General features: G+C 38.6%; 1 protein-coding gene across 3 annotated transcripts in view; it reads right to left on the reverse strand.

Moving 5' to 3' along the window:
- Positions 1-25,325, reverse strand: part of CACNA1C (calcium voltage-gated channel subunit alpha1 C) — a 486,392-nt gene that overhangs the window by 182,586 nt on the left and 278,481 nt on the right. For all 3 annotated transcript variants that reach the window (XM_062009912.1, XM_062009929.1, XM_062009919.1), the window contains exons 4-5: positions 13,322-13,461; positions 5,323-5,462 (exon numbers count right to left, since the gene is read on the reverse strand). In XM_062009912.1, the coding sequence (XP_061865896.1) occupies positions 5,323-5,462; positions 13,322-13,461 (280 nt within the window). The remainder of the gene's footprint in view (positions 1-5,322; positions 5,463-13,321; positions 13,462-25,325) is intronic.

Consider the following 25,325-nt stretch of genomic DNA (forward strand, 5'->3'; position numbering starts at 1 on the left):
CATTGTAAACTTGAACACAGTAGATCACTTTGGGGCAAATGAGGACTGATTGTAAAGAGACAGACTAAAATCTAAAAAATGTCTAAATTTTTCATTTACCTTGTCTGAATGTGCTCAATTTTCACATCAATTCAGAACAATCATGGACTTAGCAGCATTGTTCCAAAAACTTAGTTATAGTTAGTTATTTAAACACAAGTAAAGGTAGAAATCTCTAGACATCCATGCATGAAACTTCTTGTCTCATTTAATCTTAACTAAAAAGGAGTTACACACTGTTGTTCCAGTCACAGAAATACATTGGATTGTCATGAAGAGGGTTTGGCTTAAGTTTTTTTTGGTCATACCTTCTGTTTCCCAGTCATGTGATTGTTGCATTTCCACTAGACCATGAAAGTACTGGTGCTGGAAAACTACCTACACTGCCTTTGAGTAACTCTTTCCTGCTAGGAGGCTCCAGTGTAGCTTGAATATCACAGGCTTAGCTATTTGTGGTTCTTTTTTTAAAAAACTGAAATGAAAAAAGGTAGGTCCTTCTGCCTACATAAATTCATGTGGTCATCAGAGGACGTCATTAAAAATACAAGTATGAAGAACAATACCTTAAATTATGGGCCTTTCAAGTTCTCTAGAAGAGTTTATAAATTAAGTTTGGCAAATATCAGATAGGCAATAACTAGTGGCAACAATGCAGGTACATGAAGATGAAGTACAACATAAAGAGACTGAACGGAATGTATGAAGTGGTACAAATTAGCAGCATGAATAAAGGTGGGCACGAATTGGCATGTGTAGGAGTAACTGATTGCCCTTTCCAAGAGTCAGGAATGATTTTCATTTTTAATGGGATCATACTTCTTCATTGCTGAATTTGATGTTTCTTTTTGCCCTCATGAAACACAAAAATGTTTAAAACAAGTTTAAAAATATTTCATAATTTAAAATGAAGACAGAAGAGTAACCAAGAGAAAACTCCTGACAAGGAAGTGCTGACTTGATTCTGTCCGTAGAAAGCTTTGCAATGCTTTAGTCCTGTCAAAGGAGATACTGGGTAGCAGTTTCCAAGACCCTAGCGTGATTAAGTTTTCATACACATGCTGATTTTGCACTTGTCTACTTATGCCTGTTAAGAATTTTCTTTTCTTCTCTCTCCTTTCTCAAACCCATGTATTGATTTTAATGTCACATTAAGATGGGTGCTCTAATGCACATGTGAGGTTTTTTTTTTTACAAAGAGGCTGCTTTGGTACACCAACAGTAGTTATTTCAGCAACAAAAATAAAGTATGCACTACAAGAACGTTACCATGAGTAGTTGAACAGTTTGGCCTGTTTATCAATGATATACAGTGCTTATGGCTACTTTTCAAATGTGACTTACCATTGTGAAACTTAAGTCATTCTTGCGCTTTTGAAAACATTCACAATTAAGTTATAAGTTAATGCTAGGCTAAACAGACCGGGAACGGAACATTTTTTTTTTCCCAGAAGCAGTAGGAATTTAAAAAGAGTTAATAATAACAACAGTATCTTTTTTATCCTGTTAAAATTTTATTTTGATCACAGAACAACTGTCAGCACTAGTATGAGAGGTGTGTGAAGTATATAACCTACTGCTCTGCCATGCACCTCACACAGTCACAACAAAAACTGTACTGCTCACTCCAAAAAACATTTTCAAGAGAGGAACTCAAACTACTTTTTTCCTGAATTTTTAAAAAAAGGAAAAAAAGAAAAAAAATCACCACAAACCAAATAAATCCCTATTGCACTGCCTGGAAATGTATAAATATTTAGCACCAATTTTTGAAGGTATAATGACAACCCAAAGACATGAAATTCAGTATCTTTGAAGACTTTTCCCATGATGTTATAATTATTTTTGTAACATGGATAAAAAAATATCAGTCTCATCTTTTAAACAGAATGTCTGTCTCCTTGCTTATAAAAAGTAGTCTTGTGAATGTAACCACAAAGTATCTTCTGTTCTCTTAAAGATTATGAAATATTGATGTGCCCACAATAGTCATCCAGATGTAGTCTTCAGGCTTGGTTGAATTCATGACTTCAAACTCTTTCAGGTTTTATTTATGGGCTGGGATGGACTGATCCTAACAAAGATTGTCAAAGTTACCTGTGCTGTCTGCCTGTGGTTGAACCAGCTTTGCATGCAGATAAATCACTTCCTGTACTGAACAGTTCCTGATTTCTTCACTACATAGTGAGACAGTCAAGTCTCAGGAACTAAGCACAGATGGGTCTTAGAGAAAAGGTATTGTCAACTCTGTCCATCTATCTGAAGCTTTCATATACTTATGTTGACCCATGTGTCTAGCACTGGTATCCAATATGAGACATAGAATGTGAGAATTAGAAGACACTTCTGAAAGTGTTAAACCTTGAACTTTTGCTTCAGTTGCTCCATCTGCAAAATGCAGACACTAGTAATTCTCTTTAGAGGGCAATTTGTATGTTTTTCCCCTATTTCTAATCATGTGGAAACTCTCCATATTTGAAGCATGTCTTTAAATGCTTGAACTTGAAAACAAAAGGCGTCCCTCTTAAGTTAAATTATTTCCTATGGATTGAGCCAGAGAGAACAAAATCCACACAAACTTCTTTTGACTTGGAAAAAATTATTCCATGCTCCAAGCCAATCTCCCCACCTCAGACAACCTATTTCCCAACCCCAGTCCTGATGAATTTGATTTGCATGCAAAAATTCACCATGTGCTTCATAAATCTGGTTTATAAGAACCATTGCGCTTTATACACTTTTTTCCCAAGTAGTGGTAGTTATATCTGGACCTCACGCCAACAGCAGATGTTGGGCTTTCCGTGCAAGAAAGCAGCTGCCAACGACCCAGAGAGTCCTCTCTTACTAACAAGATGCTGCTTCCATACACTTATAGAGTCTCTTAAGTGAGAAGAAACTGCAGTGCATGTTACATTCATGTAATTTTAGGACAAATTTGTGCGGATTGTTTCCTCTGCATTTTGGAAGGAAAAGAAAGCAACAGTTGCTTCCTTATGGATAGCAAAACACAGCAAGTGTAACGTTGGTAACTCTCCCACTAGTGTTTGTGTCCCAGGGACAGAACTTAAATGAGACCAAGAGAACTGACTTCTAAACCCCTATACTAACTTATTATGTAATAATGCAATCCTGTAATATACTATTTATAGTTGGCTTAGGCAATCTTATCTAAAAGGCCTCATGAGAAAAGTTACGCTCTAATACATATGGATGGGATAATATCTATCTAGGCTAATCAACAGGCATCTGTACAATTAAAAAATGCCCAGTGAAAATTGAGGCCATATCAGCTACAGACTCAGTAGGCTTTCTGAAAGCCACATCAGCTCCAAAGCAGCCTGGTTCAATAAATATGGCTCTAGTCAGAACCATAAAGACTAATACAGGATGTCTCTCAGGTGTTGTTCACATGCACCAGACTCCCTGGCTCTCTTCTGGTGCAACTTCTGCTTACAAGAAAACCCACAAATGGACGTTAGGTAGTGTATGCTGGGATCGAGATCATATATGCATATGAATATGAGCTGTGTCAGATTTGGCTCCCCCATCATCTTCTAGTGGTCAAACAAGCACTTGAACAGTAGCAACAAAATCCTTTTGTCTTGAGGAACACATGTTGATCTCCAAACAGCAAGAACTGTAAGCACAGTTAAGCTCAGGCTATGTCAGAAAAAGCCTCAGCGTGTCTCAGCCTAAGCAGCATCTCACGGGGAACACTAACAGTTCACAGATGTCTAAATTTGAGTACCTTACTCCTATTGTACAGTGGGCACACAACTAGAACACTTGAACTAGAAAACAACAAAACCTTAATTAACAGTCAGTAATTAAGTGTGTGCAAGTGCAGACTGAAGACCACAGCAAAATAAAATTTGAGACAAGTCTGGCCAAAAGCAGAGGTGTGTTCTGCATAGACTGAAGGCACTGTGTGATGATTGTCTGCATGAAGGAACCCATTGTAGTAATGCCTAATAAATGGCATGAATAGTGGATCTGGGTTCTGCATCAAAGATCCTTATTTGCCTACTAGATAGCATTTACTTTTCAATATTTTCTACTCACTCACTGATACCCAAAGTAATCCCAAGTTAGGCACAAGCTGACACCTTGCAGACAGTTTATCAAGCATAGCTTTTTAAAAGATCAAATAGTAGTGTTGCAATTGCCTCAGTATTTTTTTTTCTTTTATCATTTCTTCAGCTCTTCCTACAGAGATTCTCATCTCTGATTTTAAATGCTTAATTTTAAAAGAGTAGACCTTTATGTTTACAGAGAACAGTCTGCTAATGTGGCTCTAACACCATAACCTAGTGGGTCAGAAAACAAGCCAAAGGAAAAGAACCTACACTTTTCCTTCCTAACAAATCAAGCTGATCTCACAGTTTATGGTAACTTGACTCAAGATTTTTGAATGACTAAGGTTAAAAGTACTTTAAGATATCAAACTATCAAGCTCCCCATAGAAAAATAATCAAAGCTCTCTCCACAGCTATTCTGGAGAAGATTAACTTTCCTGCCAACTACATCTCTCATTGCTATAAATGTGGAAAACAATGACAGTTTTCAACGAATACCCTCTCTCAAAAAAAAAGCCAATAGGTCCCATTTATAATAAATTCTCAAGACAAATTATATCATCTTCCCACACTGTGAAGCCCATATTCCACCTCCACAATAAAGGGACTTCCAGTTACCCATACCTTCATTGTAAACAACAAAATGGATGATAGACGACCAAAGGCTGCTTGAGGACATTCTCATAGGCATTACAAATACTTTAAGCAAAGAAGACTAACAGAGAACAAGACTGTGTCCTTGTCATATGTCCCGTTGGTTGTAAATTGTTCCCAGTGCACTCGATCAGAATATCACATGCAAAGAAGTAAATGCAATTTTAATGAAAAAGTTCCCTCATTCCAAAATCAACACAAATGACCATAAAGCATTTCTGTCATGATCAAGTATTTATAATACCAACAATGCACTGTACCTTCTCAATTGTTTAAAAGATCTTTTGCTTGAAATTGTGACAGTCTTGGATCCCTCACTTTTATTGTTTATAAAGCTTGCACAATCAGATTGGCATACCATGAAAATCCCATTCCACTTCAACTTTGGTTTGGTCATCCTTTGATTAATATCACATTTATCATGAATATGTTCATTTGAAAGGCCTCCCACACACTTCAAAAATAATCTGCATCACACTCCATCTCCAAGATTGTTACACAAATTACTCATGCCCACTGCAGACATACATAAAAGAAAAACAATGACATTACTTACTAGGAACTCCAGACACCAGTCGTAATGGACGTAATACTCGGAAAGCCCGCAGTGCTTTAACATCGAATCCGGCACCTTTTCCTCCTATTGAATTCCCTCCATCTGCTTTGGTTGCTTGTTCTAAAATTGCACTAAAAAGCCTACAAAAAGAAAGAGGAAACAATCTGTAGGCAGACAGCAAGGCTCGGGCTAAACAGGAACAGAGATCATCATCATATCACTCAAACTATCTCACAGACCTGCGAACAGTGTCAAACATCTCAGTCGACATTCACATATGGTGGAGGAGAGACAGACTCTTCCCATATGCAATAGCCTAATAGTGATGTCTATACCGTTTGCAAAACACTTGTTTCTAGAGCTGACATAAACACGATATGCTCCTCCTTCAGCCTAATGGCTCCTTGCAGCTAGCTGTAGACTACCACAGTGACCAGTCTACCTAGCAGCCTGTGGAGGGGTGCTCTCTGTCCTGGGTGCTGAGGCATGCCAAGTCCTTCAAAATGGCCATCTGGCAATGCCTTTTGCTGAATCTAAAGGGTCACCAACAGTGGACCATGTGGCTCAGATTTTGAAGGCAGCCTCCAAGCTGCTCCTAACAGTCTGGACATAGTGTTAGTTGAACAGAAAAGCAAGAAAGCATAAATTTTAGGTTTTGCCCTTTCTGCTGACAATACTTTGCTATCTTTAATAACCAACAATGAATTTGGGGAAAAAATCATCATCCATAATTAATCCAGTCCTTAATTATCTGTCACACATTTTACAAGAAATTGAGATTAATCATGGGTGTTGCAGGCAGAACTTGGTGTAAAACTCGTATCCTTCAAGGTGGAAATTTTTAGATAAGGATTAGATTATGTATTTTTGTATCCATTTGTAAATCCCCTGATGCTCTGGCTAGGGAAAGCATGAAATTGTAGGAGTCTTACTATTATAATGTTTTATTATATCAGTCTTAATGTTTTCTCTTGGCTAGTGGGAGAAGCAATTTTAAGGAGAAGATGTCTCAGAATGCATTTGAAAATGCAGAGCAAGGAAGAAATGACAATATTATTCTGTGAAAGAGTTGAAGGCTCAACTTATGTGTTAATAAGATCTTGATTTAATAAATTAGCTTTCAGGAAGCAGTTTCCATTTTTCTGGTACTTCCATTAGTACCTTTGGGGGAGGATGGATTCCTCATGAGTTCGCTAATGACATTGCTTTCAGCCTTGAAGTCATTAACATAAATCCAGTCAAATTCAGTAGAGTTTAAAAGCTGTTCCAGTCTAAATGGATGTTTGGCTCTCTGTAGAGAGTGCTAGCCTGTGAGTGGCAAAGACCTCTTGGCCGGTCAAGTGCCATGGAGGTACCAGGTAACCAAAGCAGCTGTCTGAGATCCTAGAAACAGCCTAGTTGGAGTGTCCTGGATTCAGCACAGACCGATTTATCTCTCAGATTTCACAGTCTGTACTATCCCTGTCAGGATCTTATCTATATGGTCTGACTGACATATTCCACAGAACGATCCAAAACTGCATAGCAAGCAGAGACTGAGCTGTCTGACTGCTCCAAAACCTGCAGTCCACTCTAAAAATCTACTCTTAGGGCAACAAACAGGGAGCTTGCTCTGGATAGAAAAAGGTGGAATCATTTACTGAAGCATCTAAGCCAACATATTTTCCTGCACTAAATCCACACAAAAATGTGGATTAAGGGAGTTCAAATGCAAAATTAGTTTCTTAAGCAGTTAAAAAAAGAGATCAATCATAAAAAGTATTACAAAACTTGTCAGCTGTGACTGAGGAACTCCTAACTGGATCTATTCAAAACCTCAACTTCAAGCACTGCAGAAAGATTTAACAACTAAGTAACAAGCGTGGGAAAAACTGTGTGTGGGGGAAGTTGGATACTGAGCTTGTAGGTGTTGCAGACTAAGAAGCAGGATGCAGGGAAGACAAAAACAGAGTCTATGAGAAATACCAAGTTGACTACAGGTATCACCAAGAGAGATAAACAAGGGCTGATGTAAAGAACATAAATTATTGGAATGTATGCATTATTTGAGCTATGTACACAAATTACAGAGTTGCAATTTTCTGCTGGTCTTCATAATAGAAACACTGTAGGTCAAATATGCCCTAACATATCTTCAGTAAGCTAGTGATTAAGCCCTAGAAATGTGGTCTATTTCCTATTCAAATGCTTCTGTCTTCCTAGTCAACAGAAATCCCATACCAGATTATGAGTGACACACCTATTCAACAGTTACAGTCTCCTGGGATCCTCTGGAAGAAAAAAAAATCACTGCAAAAGAATTCTTATGTTGTTTTTCAGCTCTCTTGCAATGCTGAAGACAAGAAATCTCAGTGAACTTTGAGCCAGCAACTGTGCAAACTGAGGGTCCATTCTCCTGGTCACCATTATCATTGACCCCATGTTTTACCAAATAGCAGCTCTTGGAAGCTGTCACCAAGGGCATTTCTCCTGACAGTGATGCAATGAGAAAAGAATAGACTCTTCTAGAATTCTCTAACCTAAGTAAAACTATATGTGTCCTAAGTTAATGCAAGAGGACCAGAAACATCATCAGTGGGACAGCCACTGGATCATTTACTTCATGCTGAATATCTTCCCCTGTACTAATCTTGCTTTTTACTAATGTAATAAAGCTTTTTATTTCTCTTATTTATTACACTCTTTTTGTTGGAGTCTGGTGCCTAGTCTGAATCTCCACTCCAAATTTATAGCACAACTTGCCAATCTCACTTCATTGTCTCTATTGCGTCCTGAGTTAAGACACTGGAAGACATCTATGGCTCAGAGGCGACGACTACCAGATGCTTTTTTGGCAGTAACCCATTATGACCCAGAGGCAAGGAAAAACAGCACCAGAAATAGCACCAATGATAAGACACAGAAGAAAGGTGAGTCTTCTGATGTCTCCTCCTAGTATCTTCTATTAAGAAAAAAAAAAATCCAACCCATATGCAATTTGTAGTTTCTATAAACTCTATTGAATCTTTTTTTTCAGCTAATTGTTTTCCAGTCCTAAAGAGATGGATAGATGTTAAGATACTGGTATAAAAACAGGAGGCCAGAATCCTTCTACTCTATATTTACATGGGAAAATCTGCTCTTTGATGAAAACCTCTGGGAAAAGCTTTCAGTAGATATGATGAAACATGATCTAGTTCTTTCTTTCACCTTTCAGTAGGTGAGTTAGTGGAAATGTATACTCCAAGCATGTTTTGAGAAAACTGCTGACAGAAAAACTGAAGTTTCTATGATATGAAAATTCAATAGGTTTAATCTCTTGCAGACAGTGAAAATATAACTTTTTTATTGTTGCTTTGTTTGTGGTTTTTTTTTTTTTTTTTTGTAAAGAATACAAAAATCAATCTTATTTTCTTCCAGCTAACTATTTTCCTCCAACTTAAATTCACATCCCAATTTCTTTGGACATAGTATTGAAGAAATAGGAGTATTGATGTGCTCGAGGGTAGGAAGGCTCTTCAGAGGGACCTGAACAGGCTGAGGCCAATGGTCTGAGGTTCAACAAGGTCAAGTGCTGGGTCCTGCACTTGGGTCACAAGTTCAGTTTTGGGCCCCTCAGTATAACAAAGGCTTTAAAATGCTGGAGCAAGTCCGAAGAAGGGTAAGAAAGCTGGTGAAGGATCCAGAGCACAAGTCTTATGAGTAGCAACTAAGGGAACTGGGATTGTTTAGTCTGGAGAAAAGGAGACTGAGGAGACACTTTTTCACTCTCTACAATGTTGCAAAAGGAATTTGTGGTGAGGTGGTTGTCTGCCTCTTCTCCCAAGTAACAAGTTCATAGGACAAGAGGAAGTGGCCTCAAATTGCATCAGGTGAGGTTTAGACTGGAGATTAGAAAAAATTTCTTCACCCAAAAAGGTTGTCAAGCAGTGGAACAAGCTTCCCAGGGAAGTGGTTGAGTCTCCATCCCTGAAGGTATTCAAAAGATGCATAGATGTGATCCTTAGGGGTATAGTTCGGTGGTGGACATGGCAGTGCTGGGTTAATGATTGAACTTGATGATCTTAAAAGATCTTTTCCAACCTAAACATTTCTAAACACAATTAACAGTATCTGGAATCCTAAATTTCACTTTTGTCATGACTACATCTAAAATAAATTCGACACACTTGAAATAGAAATTTATTTTCTGCTTTACATCACACACATGTATATATGGATGCACACCCTTGTCTTTTTTACATTTACTTCTGCATTATGAAGCTAGCCTCATTCTTTTTCTTTCTTATACTTTTCTGTTTCCCTTTTAACATCTGAAATATCAAAAATATTTTCAGGGCACACTGATTTTTACAGCATAAAAAAAAGAACTTGTCAAGGGCTTCTAGAATATAAGGAGAAAACAAATGCCTTGGTATTTCTAAGGCCAAATGTCAGCAGAAAAATACAGCTGAGTGAATCCTCATAGATATGAAGAAATAGTAAAGTACAATGATTTTTTTTCCATAATGTTTTATAGTTCACCTGAGTGTGAATGTGAAAGCGTTTGGGTCTGCCCTTTAGTATCTCCGCACAGGCCTTCAGAGAGATGTATAGTGTGAGCACATTTTCAGTCTGCTCTAAATTTCACATCCTTTCCAAATACCTTCACTGCTTACCTTCCAAAGTAAGACTGCCTTTCAAATTATGACACCTTTTTTTTTTCTGGTAAAAGCTACTGGCCCTTGGAGAATGACTATGCTTGGCAGACAAACCCCGGTGCTGCCAGGAAAGACAAAGATATTCCTCTGGCACAACATTGTCAAGTTAGACTTCTCTCAAGAGAAATTTCCTCCAACAACCTAATATTAAAGGACATTGCTGTTATACCTGAAGTTTCATTTTTTTTTTCCAAAAGAGGAACAGTAAACTGAAGGAAGCAAGATACAATTGGACTAATCATTAGTGTTTGTGGGTTGTGCCTCATTAGGCAGCTTAGAGGTGCGATCTTTGCTCTTAACTAATAATGTTTTCATCCACAGAACCCTTGATTGATTCCTCCCTACACCATTTGTCTTCAAAGCAGTGTCTAATGATACTGCTATAGCAGGGTCATAGGCTAATTAAAGATAAACTAGAATCAAGCTTAAAAAGAGTTAGCTGATGAAAAAGCATATCTCCCACACTGGAAAAATGATAAGCTGTTACAAGCCTACAGGTATAAAGCGCATCCTTTCTCCAGAAAAACTAGCAACTGTGTTCAGTGCTTCCCTCTGCTGCTGCTGCTACACATTCCTGTGTCATTGCTAGAATGACAGTAAGATCCCTTTGAATATCAGGGGACCTACCTTCATAAGGCAAGGGAAAGTGCATAGGCACATATGTTCATTTTCCCTTTTCCCTATTGGCTTGTATGTTAAAACATACATAAAGGAAAGCAGTTGTGCTGTATTATCTCTACAAGATATAGGAGGTAAGCAGTGTATACTAGATGGGTATAGAGACAAAGACTTTTTTTTTTCTCCTCCAGTACTATTTGAAGAACTATTTCCCATCTAGGCATTCTATTATTTTTTAGCAAGGATAATCATCATTGAAAATGAAGATGATTCCTAAGGCAGAACAAGTATGAATGGCAATTACTACAGTTGTTTAGGAACCTGACGCTTCCAGCTTAAGTCCCACATCATCCTTTGACCCATATAACAAATAAATTCCTCTTCCCAGTGCTACAGCTCTGTCCAAATTGTTCAGCTTCCCCCAACAGCTGCACTGACAGGCAGAAAAAGATACCACGAGGAAATGTTGTTACCAGCACTTGCTTTTTTCTCCCTCTCTCTCTTTTTAAAATTTGTTTCAAATATTTTCCATGGGACTTCCTGATAAAATATTCAAATATTCTGAAATTTAAAAATTATTTCATTGAGGGGTTTCAGGCACCCACTAGAAAAAGAAGACAGAGCTGAAGACGATATTACCATGTAGATTCTTCTGAGGGCTTGTGTAGACAAAAACCAGTGCACCAGCCTAGACTGTGGTACTGTACAGTGAGTTTAAACAGATAAACATCAAAGGAACTCATCTGGCCTTGAAGTGGAATCTGTCACTTGAGATTGTTACTATTTAACAGAAACCTTGTGGTCCTGGCCATGTTTATTATAGTTGTGTAATCCCTCCCCAGTTACTTTTTTTTGTTCCCCATCTAGTAACAGAGCATTGCTGGAGGCAAGAACAGATAGAAGAGCTAAGAGCTGCAGCTTCTGTCATTGGCAAGGGAACTAATTTCAGTTGGAATAGCATCTTGCTCATTAGCTGCCCTAGTAGGAAAATTGAAAGGGACTGCACTTAAACTAGATATAATGCTGCCTTGTGATTTCTGGAGCCCTGCTCTTTCATATTCCAAAGGAAGAAGAAGAGGTAATTTGTCCTCTCTTTAAAAAGTTTCTTTATCATAAAAACTAAAAGTGAATAATTACATTTACAGGGCTTTTATTCTCCAATATTTCTTCAATTTAAGAATCAATTCCCAAGCAGGTGAGGTATCTGAGGGCATTCAAAGGCCAAACCAGCTACAGAATTAGACATCAGTGTCAGGGAAGGGGTTGGGGATTTTCCAATTTCCAATTAATAATTTGCTGTGAGATCTTTTGTCTGTGCATAGGAACGAAGAAGACAGACAATTGGGCATTGCCATAAGGAGAAGCATTATGCTCACATGGAGGTAGAGAGGTCTTGGGACTAAGAATTAGTTCAAGTTTGTCCTCAGCCTCTCCCTCACTGGGAATTTTCCTTCCACCCACTATTCTCCATCATGATGGAAAGTGGCAGAGATTGGGTAGCTCACAGCAGTTTGCTGGTGTTATATTTTGAGGCCACCACAAAAATAGTTAAGAAGCTAGACAGACTTTGGTTAGGGGAAGAAATTATGAAGAGGTTTTGATGACTAATAGTGTTTCTTTTGACATTTTCCCTAGGAGCTGATGCAGGGTTTCCTTGGTAAAGACGTGAAAATACTGCAAGTTTTTGTGGGCAATGAAATTCTCTAACAATGGAGTGGTGGGAAGATGGGAAAAATTACTCAGGTGAAGAAATACTTGTTCTGTCTTCAGAGGTAGTTTATCCTTCACCTCTTCAACAATTACAATTCGAACACTTTGCTTATCTCTTACCCTTAGGTAGAAAAAGCAGAAGGTGTTTTACTTTGCTTTTGTTTGAATAAATACCAAGCTTGAAAACCACATAGAAGAATAAGGAGAATTCAGAAAGGTAGCAGCTCAAAGGGAGAATTAGATCTACAATATTACAATTAGTATTTTAAAAGGTTAAAATATTAAAAAGGTCAAAAGTAAATGTGTTGAAATCACCAGCAAAACAGTGCAATTGAACTGAAGAATTAATTTTGTTTGTAAGTGTGAAAACCTGGGATTTAACTGTTTCATCATATTTAGCAATGAGAAACATCAGTACAAGTTCATAAGATACCAGAATTTATGTCATCCAACTGTAATCTTAAGGATCCCACCTAGATATTATTTTTTAACATTCATACAGATTTACAAACAAAAGGATTTTCTTCCACTTAAGCATATTCAGGCATTTGATTTTGTCCAACAGCCTTGTGCTGCTTTCTCTTTTTATCCCTGTTCCCAAAGAGCCATTTAATTTCCACATCTTGCAAACCCTTAAAAGCCTCAAAAAACGCTAAGCAGCAAGGGATACCAGACAGGAAATGTATATCAATCCTTAATAGTTATCTCAAGGTAAACCATTGCTACACATTGAAAATAGCATAAATTAAGTTAGAGCTGTAGAAGACCAGTGACCTAACTATATTTTTAGGTTACACAGTAAAACATGGGGAGTCTGTAGGGGGGCTAATCCAGGAGCAAAAAATGGTGGTTGTAGGAGGAAACATGATGGACAGCAACCTCTACCATCACCCTTATGTAACGTACCAAGCATTCACCCACCCTCATGCTCACAAAGATTGCCAGTATCCCCATTGTGACAGTACATTCAAAGAGGAAATGTTGGTACTCACCCTACTACCACAATTATAAAATCTAGTAAATTCCAGCCATTGCGGAGGTAAGCGTTGGGGTGAAAGAGAAGTCCATATGCTATTACTTTTAAAAATGCTTCCACTGTAAAAATTATGAGAAAGAGATACTCCACTCGTTCCTGGGGAAGAAAAGAGAGACAATGGTTAGTGTAGAGTGACAAACCATGGATAAGGACATTTTCTTCTTCACAGTCCACCCATGCAGCCTCCAACTCACTGAATCACCACTTGGGTACATCTAAAGTGTGGCTTGCCAGGGGTCTTTTCTCCTCATGCTTGCATCGTCTGCAACCAGTTTGATAGGACAGAGGCAGGAAATTTTGGTTAGGCTCCAAAATTTTCTGCCTTTGCCTTGACAGGGCCTGAACACTGCACAGGTGAGGAGAGGGTCAACAGGCACGTTCCAGTACTCAGCAATCTAAAGGGTACATTGCCAAATATTGCCAGACATCAGAATGAACTGCATCCAGTCCTCCTTTAAATCTGGAAAGGGAACATTGCTGGATGCAATATTATGGAGAGTGATGGGGAGAAATAAAGAGAAGGGCCTCCCTGAGACTGAGGCATATATCAAACTGTGTCTTCCTTGGGATTCACTTTTCTGTTGCTGGGGAATAGCTAGGCTGAATATTGGTGATAAAAGATTTGCAGATCAGGCTGATTAATGCTAGAGGATTTTAGTCATTCCATCAGAAATGTACATATCCCTGTGAAATGCAGGCTTCAATTAGGCATAATCAAAGTCACTTCCAGTGACAGTACAGTCTGATACAGGACAACCAAGCAGGCTGTAGGAGTCTGTACACAGGCTCACCATTTCTCATCTCTGGGGTTTTTAGTCCCAGCATGGAATAAGAATAGCAGTGCTGCAGAAATGGTGGGGACCTCCATCTAAGTAGGAGGGAAACTGCAGCATTAGGTAATCACTATAAAAATGCTGCATGGCAAGCTGAGTGGGAAATAAGTACATGAGAACTGGATTACAGTAAAAGGAGACTAAATCCCTACAAGATCAATGTACAAAGGTATTAAAAGTTTACATTAAAGAAATAAATATCTGAGATAAATATAAATGAAAACATCCTAGGCATCCTTGGTCAAACCTTACAGGGTACCCAGCAAGACAATCAAGGAGGTCACTATTTTTCTTTTCAGCTCCAAACTGAAATTACCCTATTTCTCTGCCCAGTTGACAGTATGTATGACAATTTCACAATACAAAATGTGCAGAATTACAAAAAAAAAAAAAAAAGCCATTGCTTTATGGCTGTCCATACATCAACTTGTTATTTTACACAATAGAGAAATTCAATCTGACAGTAGCAAACATAATTTTGAGCTTCAGAATATTGCTCCTTTTCCCTCACACAATAGTTTCACAATGCCTGCAGTATTCCTTAGTGCTTAGTATGGAGAATAGAATCATAGAAACACAGAATCATAGAATGGTAGGGGTTGGAAGGGACCTTTAGAGATCATCTAGCCCAACCCCCCTGCAGAAGCAGGACAACATAGATCAGGTCCCATAGGAACATGTCCAGGCGGGTCTTGAAGACCTCCAAGGAAGGAGACTCCACAACCTCCCTGGGCAGCCTGTGCCACTGCTCTGTCATGCTCACAGTGAAATAGTTTTATCTTATGTGTAGGTGGAACTGTTTGTGTTCCAGCTTCATCCCATTACCCCTTGTCCTGTTACTATCTACTATAGAAAAGAGGGATGTCCCAACCTCCTGACACCCACCCTTTAGATATTTATAAATGTTAATAAGATCTCCCCTCAGTCTCCTCTTATCCAGACTAAACAGCCCCAGTTCCCGCAGTCTTTCCTTGTATGAAAGAAGTTCTATACCCCTGATCATCTTGGTGGCCCTGCATTGGACTCTCTACAGAACTACCGTCTTGAGCTGAGGAGCTCAGAACTGGACACAGGACTCCAGATGAGGCCTCATTAGGGCAGAGTAGAGGGGGAGAAGAACCTTCCTCGACCTGCTGGCCACACTCTTCTTGATGCATCCCAGGATGTCATTGGCCTTCTTGGCCATGAGGCACATTGCTGACTCATGGTTAGCTTATTGTTAATCAGGACTCCCAGCCTGTCCTGGTGCAGGGGGTTGTTCCTTCCCAGATGCAGGACTCTGCACTTGTCCTTGTTGAACCTCATGAGGTTCCTCTCTGCCCAACTCTCAAGCTGGTCAAGATCCCACTGAATGGCAGCACAGCCTTCTGGGGAATCAGCCTGTCCTCCTAGTTTGGTGTCATCAGTGAACTTGCTGAGGGTACACTCTGTCCCCTCATCCAGGTGACTGATGAAGATGTGGAACAAGACTGGCCCCAGAATCGATCCCTGTGGAACTCCACTGGCCACAGGCCTCCAACTCAATTCTGTGCCATTATTCACCACCCTCTGGGCTCTGTCGTTCAGCCAGTTCTCAATCCATCTCACTGTGCATTCATCCAAACCACACTGCCTGAGCTTTCTGATGAGGATGTTATGGGAGACAGTGTCAAAAGCCTTGCTGAAGTCAAGGTAGATGACATCCACTGCTCTCCTCTCATCTAGCCAGCCGGTTATGCACTCATAGAAGGCTATCAGGTTGATCAAACAGGATTTCCCCTTGGTGAATCCATGTTGACTCCCCTTGATAACCATCTTATCCTTCATATGTTCAGTGATAACATTCAGGGTGAGTTGTTCTATCACTTTACCAGGGATGGAGGTGAGGCTGACCGGCTTGTAGTTTCCTGGGTCATTCTTCTTGCCCTTTTTGAAGACTGGCGTGACAGAATACCTCAAAAAAGTATAATTCTGTACTTATCCAGTCATAAAATTTTTTAACGTGTCTATAGCACATTTTCTATTGTTGTCCCAGATGGAGAAAAAGCAGCACACAAAGGATTTTCCCTTTGAATTTAGAGAAGCTCCCTTTGAACTCAGAGAAGGAAACAGCAGCATATAATACTAGTGACTACTACATCCCCAGCTCTACAAAACTACAAAATTTAGAAATAAATTATTTTATTTAGCACACAGTCTATTATTTAGCTAACAACTAGGAGTCCAACCATGAGCTTGGACACAGAAAAGAGATCTAGAATGGCTTGCACACTCTAAAAGGGACTAATCTGGCAGCCCCTCTCCCATCACTGCTGCTGACAAATCACAGTCAAACAGACTCAAACTATCAAGCTCTATTCACACATTTGTCACAAAACCTCTTAAAAAAAAAAAAGCAAGCCAATCACAACATGATGTGATGGAAAGTCAATGCGGTGTCTTTCTGATTGCTCTGCAACTTTGTGCTGTCACAAGCCTCTATCAGTATGGTGTGAGGCTGGACACCATCCTGCAGAGACAGCCCACAGTAACTCTACTTGAGAGGCAATGCCCTACCCCTGAAAAAGCATTCCCTGTGCATTCAATTCACTACATAAACAGAGAAACAGGCTCATGAAGAAATGCTACAGGCCCTAAAAACCAGCCTTCCCTTAAAACCTCTCTTGGTAGTCAGAATCTAGACTGAAATCAAGGGGATGCTGAGGAGCCCGAACTCTTGTCTAATAACTCCATGTCCATTTTGAAGTTCATTGGCAGAACAATTGAAGAGGAAAGCCTAAAGCTGATACTAAAGCTGAGGTCTAAAGTCCAGTAATTTAACAGAAACACTGTCCTTGGCCTCCAGGTATCCTAGAATAAATGCTGGGTTTTGTGGCTTTATGTTTCTGTGGCTTCAGCACTGTGAAGGTCTGCCCAGACAAAAGAATCTTTCCACTCCACGAATTATATTGAAATACTTGTACTATTGTAATCAACAAGTCCAAGAAAACAATACTTGAGAAAATTCTGGAAGAACTTTTTATTTTTTAAAAAATATATCTAATACTTCACAAAGCAGCCAGTATTTCAATGACGAACAGATTCCACATGGTTGGGTTTAAGAACCTCAAACCTTTTTTTGCCTTTAAAGATGCATATGGGACTGCATATTCCTATTTTGTTATTATAATAATGCTGTTTGTTAAATCATATTATTTAGGTAACACTGTGCTAAAATATTCCACATATGCATATACATACAAATACCTATACATAGTTATGTGTATATATTCATATACAACTCCAAGCTGTTTGAATAAATTCCTTATGACATTCCGATTAAAGTGGAAAGGTCCATAAAAAAAAATCTATTAAAGCCTCTGAAATGAACATAAGATACAAAATGCTGAGCAGAGGAGAGAGATTTTATGATCCTCTGCACTTAAATTAATGATTTCAGGACCTAAAACTGGAGGAAAAATACTGCCAAGATTAAACAGTGCAGCTACTGCAAGACCACTTGAGGAAGCTACTCCTGCATAGACTTGAAAAGTCTACCAATTAATTTGTCTTCCCTTTTCTCATTATAAAACTCAAGAGCCCCCATGAACATAGCGTAACTCAGTAATGATGTTGCGTAACTGGGTTTCCAGGAGCTTGGATTGCAGTCCCAGTCCAGATGCCACCTTTACTGGTGAACTCACAGACATGACTCAACTATCCCCTGCCTCAGGTTAGAAACAAGAGGAGGACCTGTTGCCCTCAGCAGCCACAGAATGATTAATTTGCCTCTGTTAAATGGTCATTTGTATTTCTGCTCACTCTTTTGAAACTTTGTTCTCACAGGTTAGGCAGATTGGGCCACAGTGCATTAGCACTGTAAAGTATCTATAACCTTCACTCCTTTGAGAAGCCAACTTGGTGCCATTTTAAAAGAAACCAAGCTAAACAATTATTGGCATTTGTCTTTGAAAGACCACCCTGCTGACAGGGAGGAAGAGACCTCGCCAGTACATTTGTGGGATGGAAAGGAGATATCAACATCACTGGCTTTTGAAACACAAATTCAAACCACAGTGTCAAATGAGAAGGAACTTCAGAGTTGTAAGAAAGAAGGTATAGTATTTTTTAATTTGTGTCTTACAAATGGGATCCATGCTGATGTGTCTGAGACACATGAAGCATACTGCGAGTTGCAGAACTACAAAGTAGGAGCTTCCTGTTTGAGCAATAGTGATGAAAATGTTTTGAAAACCAGAGTAAAATCCAACAATATATTAGTGGAAGAAGAGGAAGTACAAATGTTTTAGAAAACTGGCCAGTCTCTGGAGCATAAACAGATGTTCTGTGACTGTGGATTTACCACTGTGTTTTTTGAATTTGGGTTTTTTTTTTATATATACATAGGACATGAGCATCAGCTACCCTGGCTAATAGATTAGCTAGCACTAACATCACCAAGAAACATAGTGGACATCAACTTACTCTTCACAAAGAAAGAAACATTAACCTACTGTTCAGGCTCGAAGATATATTTCCAAAAGAGCATTACTGTATTAAGTATAAAACCCCTCTAATCCCATGTGCCTTCCGAAGACGTCATAGGTTTGGTTTTGTTTATAATTTTTAAACTGCACCTAATGACATCCTGTGTTCATAAAAGGAGTCCAAGAACAGGAAATCCGAGGAAATTACTGTAGAGTGCCATGAGGCTCTTCTTCTGTCAGAAAAGTGAGTAGATCAGTGCTGTTTCTGAGAACTAGTCCTCAGAATGACTCACTGTATCCCTATCCTATCTCTCCAAACCCTATATACCCAGCAGTACAGCTAGGTTGTGACATCTTATTTGTGAGAGTTACTCAAGGCTCAAATCACAATTGGGTTCTCACATCTTGTACACCCCAGTTTAAAGAATTTACGATCTAAAATTCAGTCACTAAAAGTTTTCTCAGACCTTGCAGTCTCCCTCTAGTTGCACTCTGCTCAGGCTTGTTACAAATCATCTTTCAAAAACTAGAGCTTATATATTTGAAGTAATCTGTAGCAAGCCTTGCACAGCTAGAACCTTTGTGAAGTTGGCTGTTTGACCATGTTACGTCAGTGTCTACACTATTATTCCCTAGTGCTTCCTTAAACATAAGAGAATACATTTCTTCAGTAATGTAAATACTCAGTAGCCCAATGAAAACAGTAGTATTTTTAAGTGTTCTATCATATAGGATGTTTTGGCACAAATTGCATAAAGAGGCTCTGACAGATATAAGTCAGAGTAGAAGCACTCAGACTTTCTCCTAGTAGGGAAAACAACTTGTTCTGATGGGCAATAAGATCAAACTGCAGTTCTGGGGAAGACGGCCTAGAGACCATGAAAAAAAAAATCCATGCTTTTGTATTATAGGTTATGAACATTTGAGGCATGGATATTCTCACCATGAGGTTACTGCTAGCATTAATAGCTTTGACCTTAGTTAAGGAAGAGCCATATGTGCGGACTAAAAGAATTAATTCAACAAAAAAAAAAAGATGTTAAGACAGGCCTGGGGACAATGAGTTATTTCTGAATGTACTCAGTTACTCAGGAGCCATTTTCAGCTAAGAATGTATGAAAATAATAAGCAAGCACATGACGGAATAAAACTTAAAGGAGTGAACCTGTTTGGATTTTTTTTTTCTTCCTTTCTTCTTAAAATCACTGCCATTGCAGAAACAAGCGACCATGTCCATTGATTTGATAAATAGGGAAGACAAGAAAACATACTGCTGAATATGACTCCATTTGCTGTTACTGCTAGTCCTAAAACACAGAGTTCCTTCTTCTGCCTGTTCTTCAAAATCACTTTTCCCCAAAATTGAGCAAAAAATCACCATCTGATTTTATTCGAGTAAAATAAGCCTAAAGAAGGAAGTGGGTGACTAGTCTTTGACTACACATAACCCATTGTGTTGGTAAAGGGTAGTCACAAGAGCTTCTGAAGGTTAGATTTCCAAATACTGATCAGCATTATCTTTTCTCCACTTCAACCAAAGACAGCGTCTAAATAACATCAGGCTTACAATGAGCAGAGTTAAATTCACAAGAAAGCACTGCAGAAGTACCATCCTTTAACAAACAACTCTTAATGAGAGGTGCTCTTACTTTAAAGGTGTCCAATGATAGAAGAATAAATCAAGCAAAGAATTCTCACAAATCTGAAATGAGCAATTATAAACCAGTAATGTAGTACAAACCAGCCTTTGGTGCTTTATGATAATTCATAACATGCCCACGATACATTTGAAGAACTTCCAGTGAAATGAGCAGAAGAGAGGATATTAGTAGTTTTTAATGATTACAGACCTGATACACACACCCTCTATTCATGAGTTCCCTGGCAAATCAACGAATACTTCAACACTTTGGCAAGGATCAAATTGAATTTATTTATGGGTTCAGTGGGATTATGTTTTGGGTCAGATTCCAATTGTAATACAAAGCCAAGGTACAAGGGAGTCAATCCCCTATGCTATGTACTTTGTACAAACACACTTTCCCTGTCAGTGAGCCATATGTTCCTTATTCACTCCAATCAAAAGATAGGTTCTGAATGCCATTATTGTTCCAATTTGCCATCATTTCACCTACATTTTTTACTAATATTATAGAGAGAAACATCCTCCAGCTATACAGATTAATGCAATTATTGGGACTCTTACATTTCAGGAGAAGAGGCCATGTCAATATCATTTAGTCCACGGTATGAGCAGAGTATTATTTCGAAATCTTCATACTAGAGAAGATTCTCAGCAACTTTATTTAATTTTGAAGACAGCCCTGCTTTGAGTTGCAGTTTGGACTATGCAACTCATAGAAGTCCATATCAGCCTATATTTTTTTTTTTCTGGGACTCTATATGCATATTTTATCATTCTAGATACACCTCTGGTCCTCAAAATAATCTAACAAACTTGATATCTTCTTTCAGTTGCTCATCAATTCTTCACAGTGGGATACCCCATTCACCACAATAGAGATGGTCAGGCATGTGTCTTTCTGGATTTAAATAAAGTATTCTACATCACTTTGGACTTAGAATTTGGACTCTGGTGCTGATTAGATAATGTCTAACCTATAAAATATTTTTCTTTCCAGTCTTTCACTAGCTGTTACAAAAATCTCTTGGGTGTTGTTGCTCAAGATTTCTTCTGTTTTGGACTGAAATTGAATAATGGGATCCTGCCTATATATGACTTAAATCCAGACAATATGTTCCTTATGGCTTCACTCTGCTGTGCTGCGACCAAAAATTGAAGCCATCCAAACAGACCATGTACAAACATTCCAATCTGAACAGCTCTGAAGAGGCAAAGAATGTTGTATCCTAGTTTCTTTTGTTTTGGTCCACTACTCTGATTAAATTGAAATGAACTGTCACTTTATATTCTGATCAGACCAATAGGAGATTACCATTCTAGGAAGAAGCAACATTAGGGAGGGCAGCATAAGGTTTATGACTAAGAGAGTTTCATTTAGGCTCTCTGGATAGAAATTAAAAGCTGGCTAGGTGTTGTTTTGTTACCATGCCTGGAAATTGAATTAACCCCTAGAAGAAAGCTTTTACTAGTTTCCCTTAAGTAGTTTCAGAGTCAATGAGGCAGTCCAGTGTCTTCTCCCAAGGTTAACATAGCCATTTGAAACATCACAGTCAATTCTCTGTCTACCAAACACTGATTAAGGACAGAGTACCAGAAGCACCCATTTAAATCAGAGCAACCCCATTATGACAGCTACATCTAATAGATCATCACAAGGTATACCGTGTCTCACCCAGGTTCCAAAATGACACTTAGGAATTGGCTACTTACCATGCTCAAGTGTTTGAAGTTGATTATATATGCAATGAGATATACAAGTCTATCATCTATAAAACATTTCAGTGCTCAATTTTATATTGAAAAACAGTCTTCTCTAGCATAACCTAACCTTTTTTTTTTTTTTTTTCTATGCTTAAAAGCACGTTAAGTGCTAATTATTGAGAATTTTCTTGCCAGGCATAACAGTAAATATATAGGACAGTTTCGAAAAAGGTCTTTTTACAGCACATCATCCAAGCAGGATACGCAAGTAAACGTGCTTTTGGAAACAATCTACAGGACTTCAGCAATAATTGTTCTAGTGACTTTACTGTTTTACATCATCTACAGGGTAGTTCCTAAAGTCATAGGTCCAGAGCTCTTCTCATTTATGCTGTTTATGCTTTATGTTTATGATCATCATCGCGCAATCAGTGCTTTCAGTATATTATGTTTCAACGAGTCTCTAAAATTCTTAGTGGCAGGAGAAAAGTTTAACAAAGGTGAATCCCAAGTGCTGAAAAGAAGTAACCCTGTCCCTGTGAGATTTAGTGATTTCTAGTTAATCACATGATTTCAGGAGCCGCTGGTTTTTTAACTGCTGGGAATCAACATTATGAAAACTGTAGCTTGTCTGTCTTGTAAGAGTAGACTGTTATCATACAGACAGGCATATTGAGGAACATTCCTGCTCATACTCAGTCATTTTCTCTAAGAGATCACCAAAAACTGCATATTGAAATAAAAGACTGAATTTCCAAGAGGGTTCAACATGTAGATGATGGATTCCTTTGGAAATTTGCCCATAATGAGGCTTTCTGTGTGTGAAGGGTTTTTACAATGCTCTCATGGATGAGCACTGTGAATGAGTTGCATTCCCTATCTTTAATTTAACGAAGGATCTTTCTCTCAGAAAGCTTTTTAAAAAAAAAATAATTAAAAATTATCTGATCCAACAAGATTCTGAGTAATTCTAGTACTTGGTAGGTTAGATTAAAACACAGTCTAAATCAGGGAGAATTTTACTACTACTTTTAACATGGAAAGTGTTACTCTCTCACAAGGTAATTCAATAATTGTGTCAGGCTAAATTCCCCATTTCTCTTCATCTTCTTTATATCTTCTCAAGTAACTCTAAATAACTAGAAACCTTCCCTAAATTGCCTTGCAGGGGGAACTCCAATTTGAAAGGGACACCACCACATACCAAGCTGAAAGAATAACTGGCATTGCCCTTCTCATGCAAGCCCTTGACACAGGGCATGTTTTTAAAGAGAACAGGGCTAGCAGGGGAAAGATGAGAACAGATAAAGAAAGAAGTATTTGGGCAGCTAGCTTTGGATCAAATGTCAGCAAACATGGGCTCCTCAAGAAAGCACAGATACATTCAGCACAATTTAGACCCTCTGTGAATTACTCTCAATTACTGAACTAAGAACTAGAGAATCACAAGAGAACCCCTACAGAAATCTGGCCCCGAATCTTTGTTTTAATAGGCTGCTGAGCACAGACTTTTCTCCAACTGACCACCCAGAAGAGCTCAACAAATCCTACTTTTAAAACATTTATGTCAAATGTATTTTAATCCGATCATTCATGTGCATTTTATGATGCTCTAATTTATGTTTTTAATCTACTACAATTCTTCTATAATTATTTGTGCAGTGACGCCTGACAGGGAATGCTTTATAAATAAATTGAATTTATGAGTATTTATAACCTCTCCCTCTTGAAACTTCTAAGTGAATAAATTGGTCCCACAGCTCAGTGTTCTAGGGCTGGGGTCCTTCTATACAGATTAATACCAACACATAAGATACACACATGCATGAGAGAAAGACAGAGAGAGAGAAATGGAGTGTATATGTGTGCGACCTTTTCTTTCCATGAGTAACCTAAGGGCGTATTTAACATTCTGTTCACACTGCTCATGGCAGTAAAGAAAAACACAACCGAAGGGAATGAAAAATGAAAAGTTCTTGCAGCTTCTTCATCTCAGCCTCTATCTTTCCTTTTGTGGGGCAAAGGTTTTCAGTTTTTGTTTGCTACTCTGAGTAATTTTCTGTTCGCTTGTTCACTGTCTGAACGGACAGGGCACATGAAATGAGCCAGCTATAAGGACCTTTGACAACCAGCACATAAAACTCATTTTATTTCCTTAATGGAAGTCTAATTGATGATTAAGAACATGTCTGTGACCTGTGCAGTACCCAGAGAATAGAAATGGACTTCATTTTAAACAGACAAAGCTCAGAAGGGTGCAGCTCTGCAGAGCAATAAGATCTCTACTGAGCAAGGAGAAGTGGGAGAACTGTTTTAGTTTTTAGCCAATTTTGCTAATTTATGCTAACAAAAAACCCCCAAACAACTGATATTCTCTGCCAGTTCTTCTGTCCCTTTGTTGACTCCAATCAGCCACTCTGCCTGCCCTCACTGAAGTGGCTGCTGATGTTGAAATAGACCCAAGGACAAGAAGCTGGAAAAGGGAATTTGGATTCATGCCCCACTCCTCAGTCAGACTGGGACATATATTTCCATTTCTTGTAAGATAGGTATGTGTTTCATCTTCACATGTCTGTCTACTACAGGAGAAAAGGGGCAAACTAACAACGTTGCCAAACATCACTACATTCCATCCAATTAGGCTGGGGCTAGGTATCAAGAACGTATAATGTCAGCCTGATGGATGCTAGATCACCCTCACAAAACCCACAGCAGTGCTTGGGTGGGTGCAGAGTAATGCAATGTCATGGCATAACAAAATATTTGGATTTTCTTCAAGTAAGCCAAACACGTGGATCTGGGAATGTTAAAACATGTTTGTTCAATAAAAATGTTTAAACATAACATTCTGTTATTTCTGCACTTAAACTCTCTGAGAATATTCCTTTAGGGACAACAGAGAGGGGGAATATCACATATAGAATACTTCAAACCTTTCATTTTAACATTCAACAAATCCAAGTTTTGAAACATTGGAATTTCCCAGACTGCCTAGACTTCCATCAGTCTGATTGGCAAACCAGCAGGAGGGAAAATGGAATGAGAAACAGCTCTGAAATGGGCTAATGCATGCTAATGCATTTAATCCATTAAACACAAAGAAGAAGGATTTCTAATGAAGTTCAGGAATTAATAAGGGATGAATATGGCACCCATGCCATTTTTTACAAGTGAAAACTCTGTGAATAACTATAGTGAGCTACAAATTTTCATGCCAGAGGAAGAGGCAGTCAATGTACTTGTGTTTTCTCTTACTATGATAAACCCTTAAGACAATATTTATTCTCACATAAACTTCAAATAAAAATTAAGAACGATATTAGACTCTGAACAATG

This window comes from Colius striatus, chromosome 1 (assembly GCF_028858725.1).
Source record: "Colius striatus isolate bColStr4 chromosome 1, bColStr4.1.hap1, whole genome shotgun sequence".
NCBI lineage: Eukaryota > Metazoa > Chordata > Aves > Coliiformes > Coliidae > Colius > Colius striatus.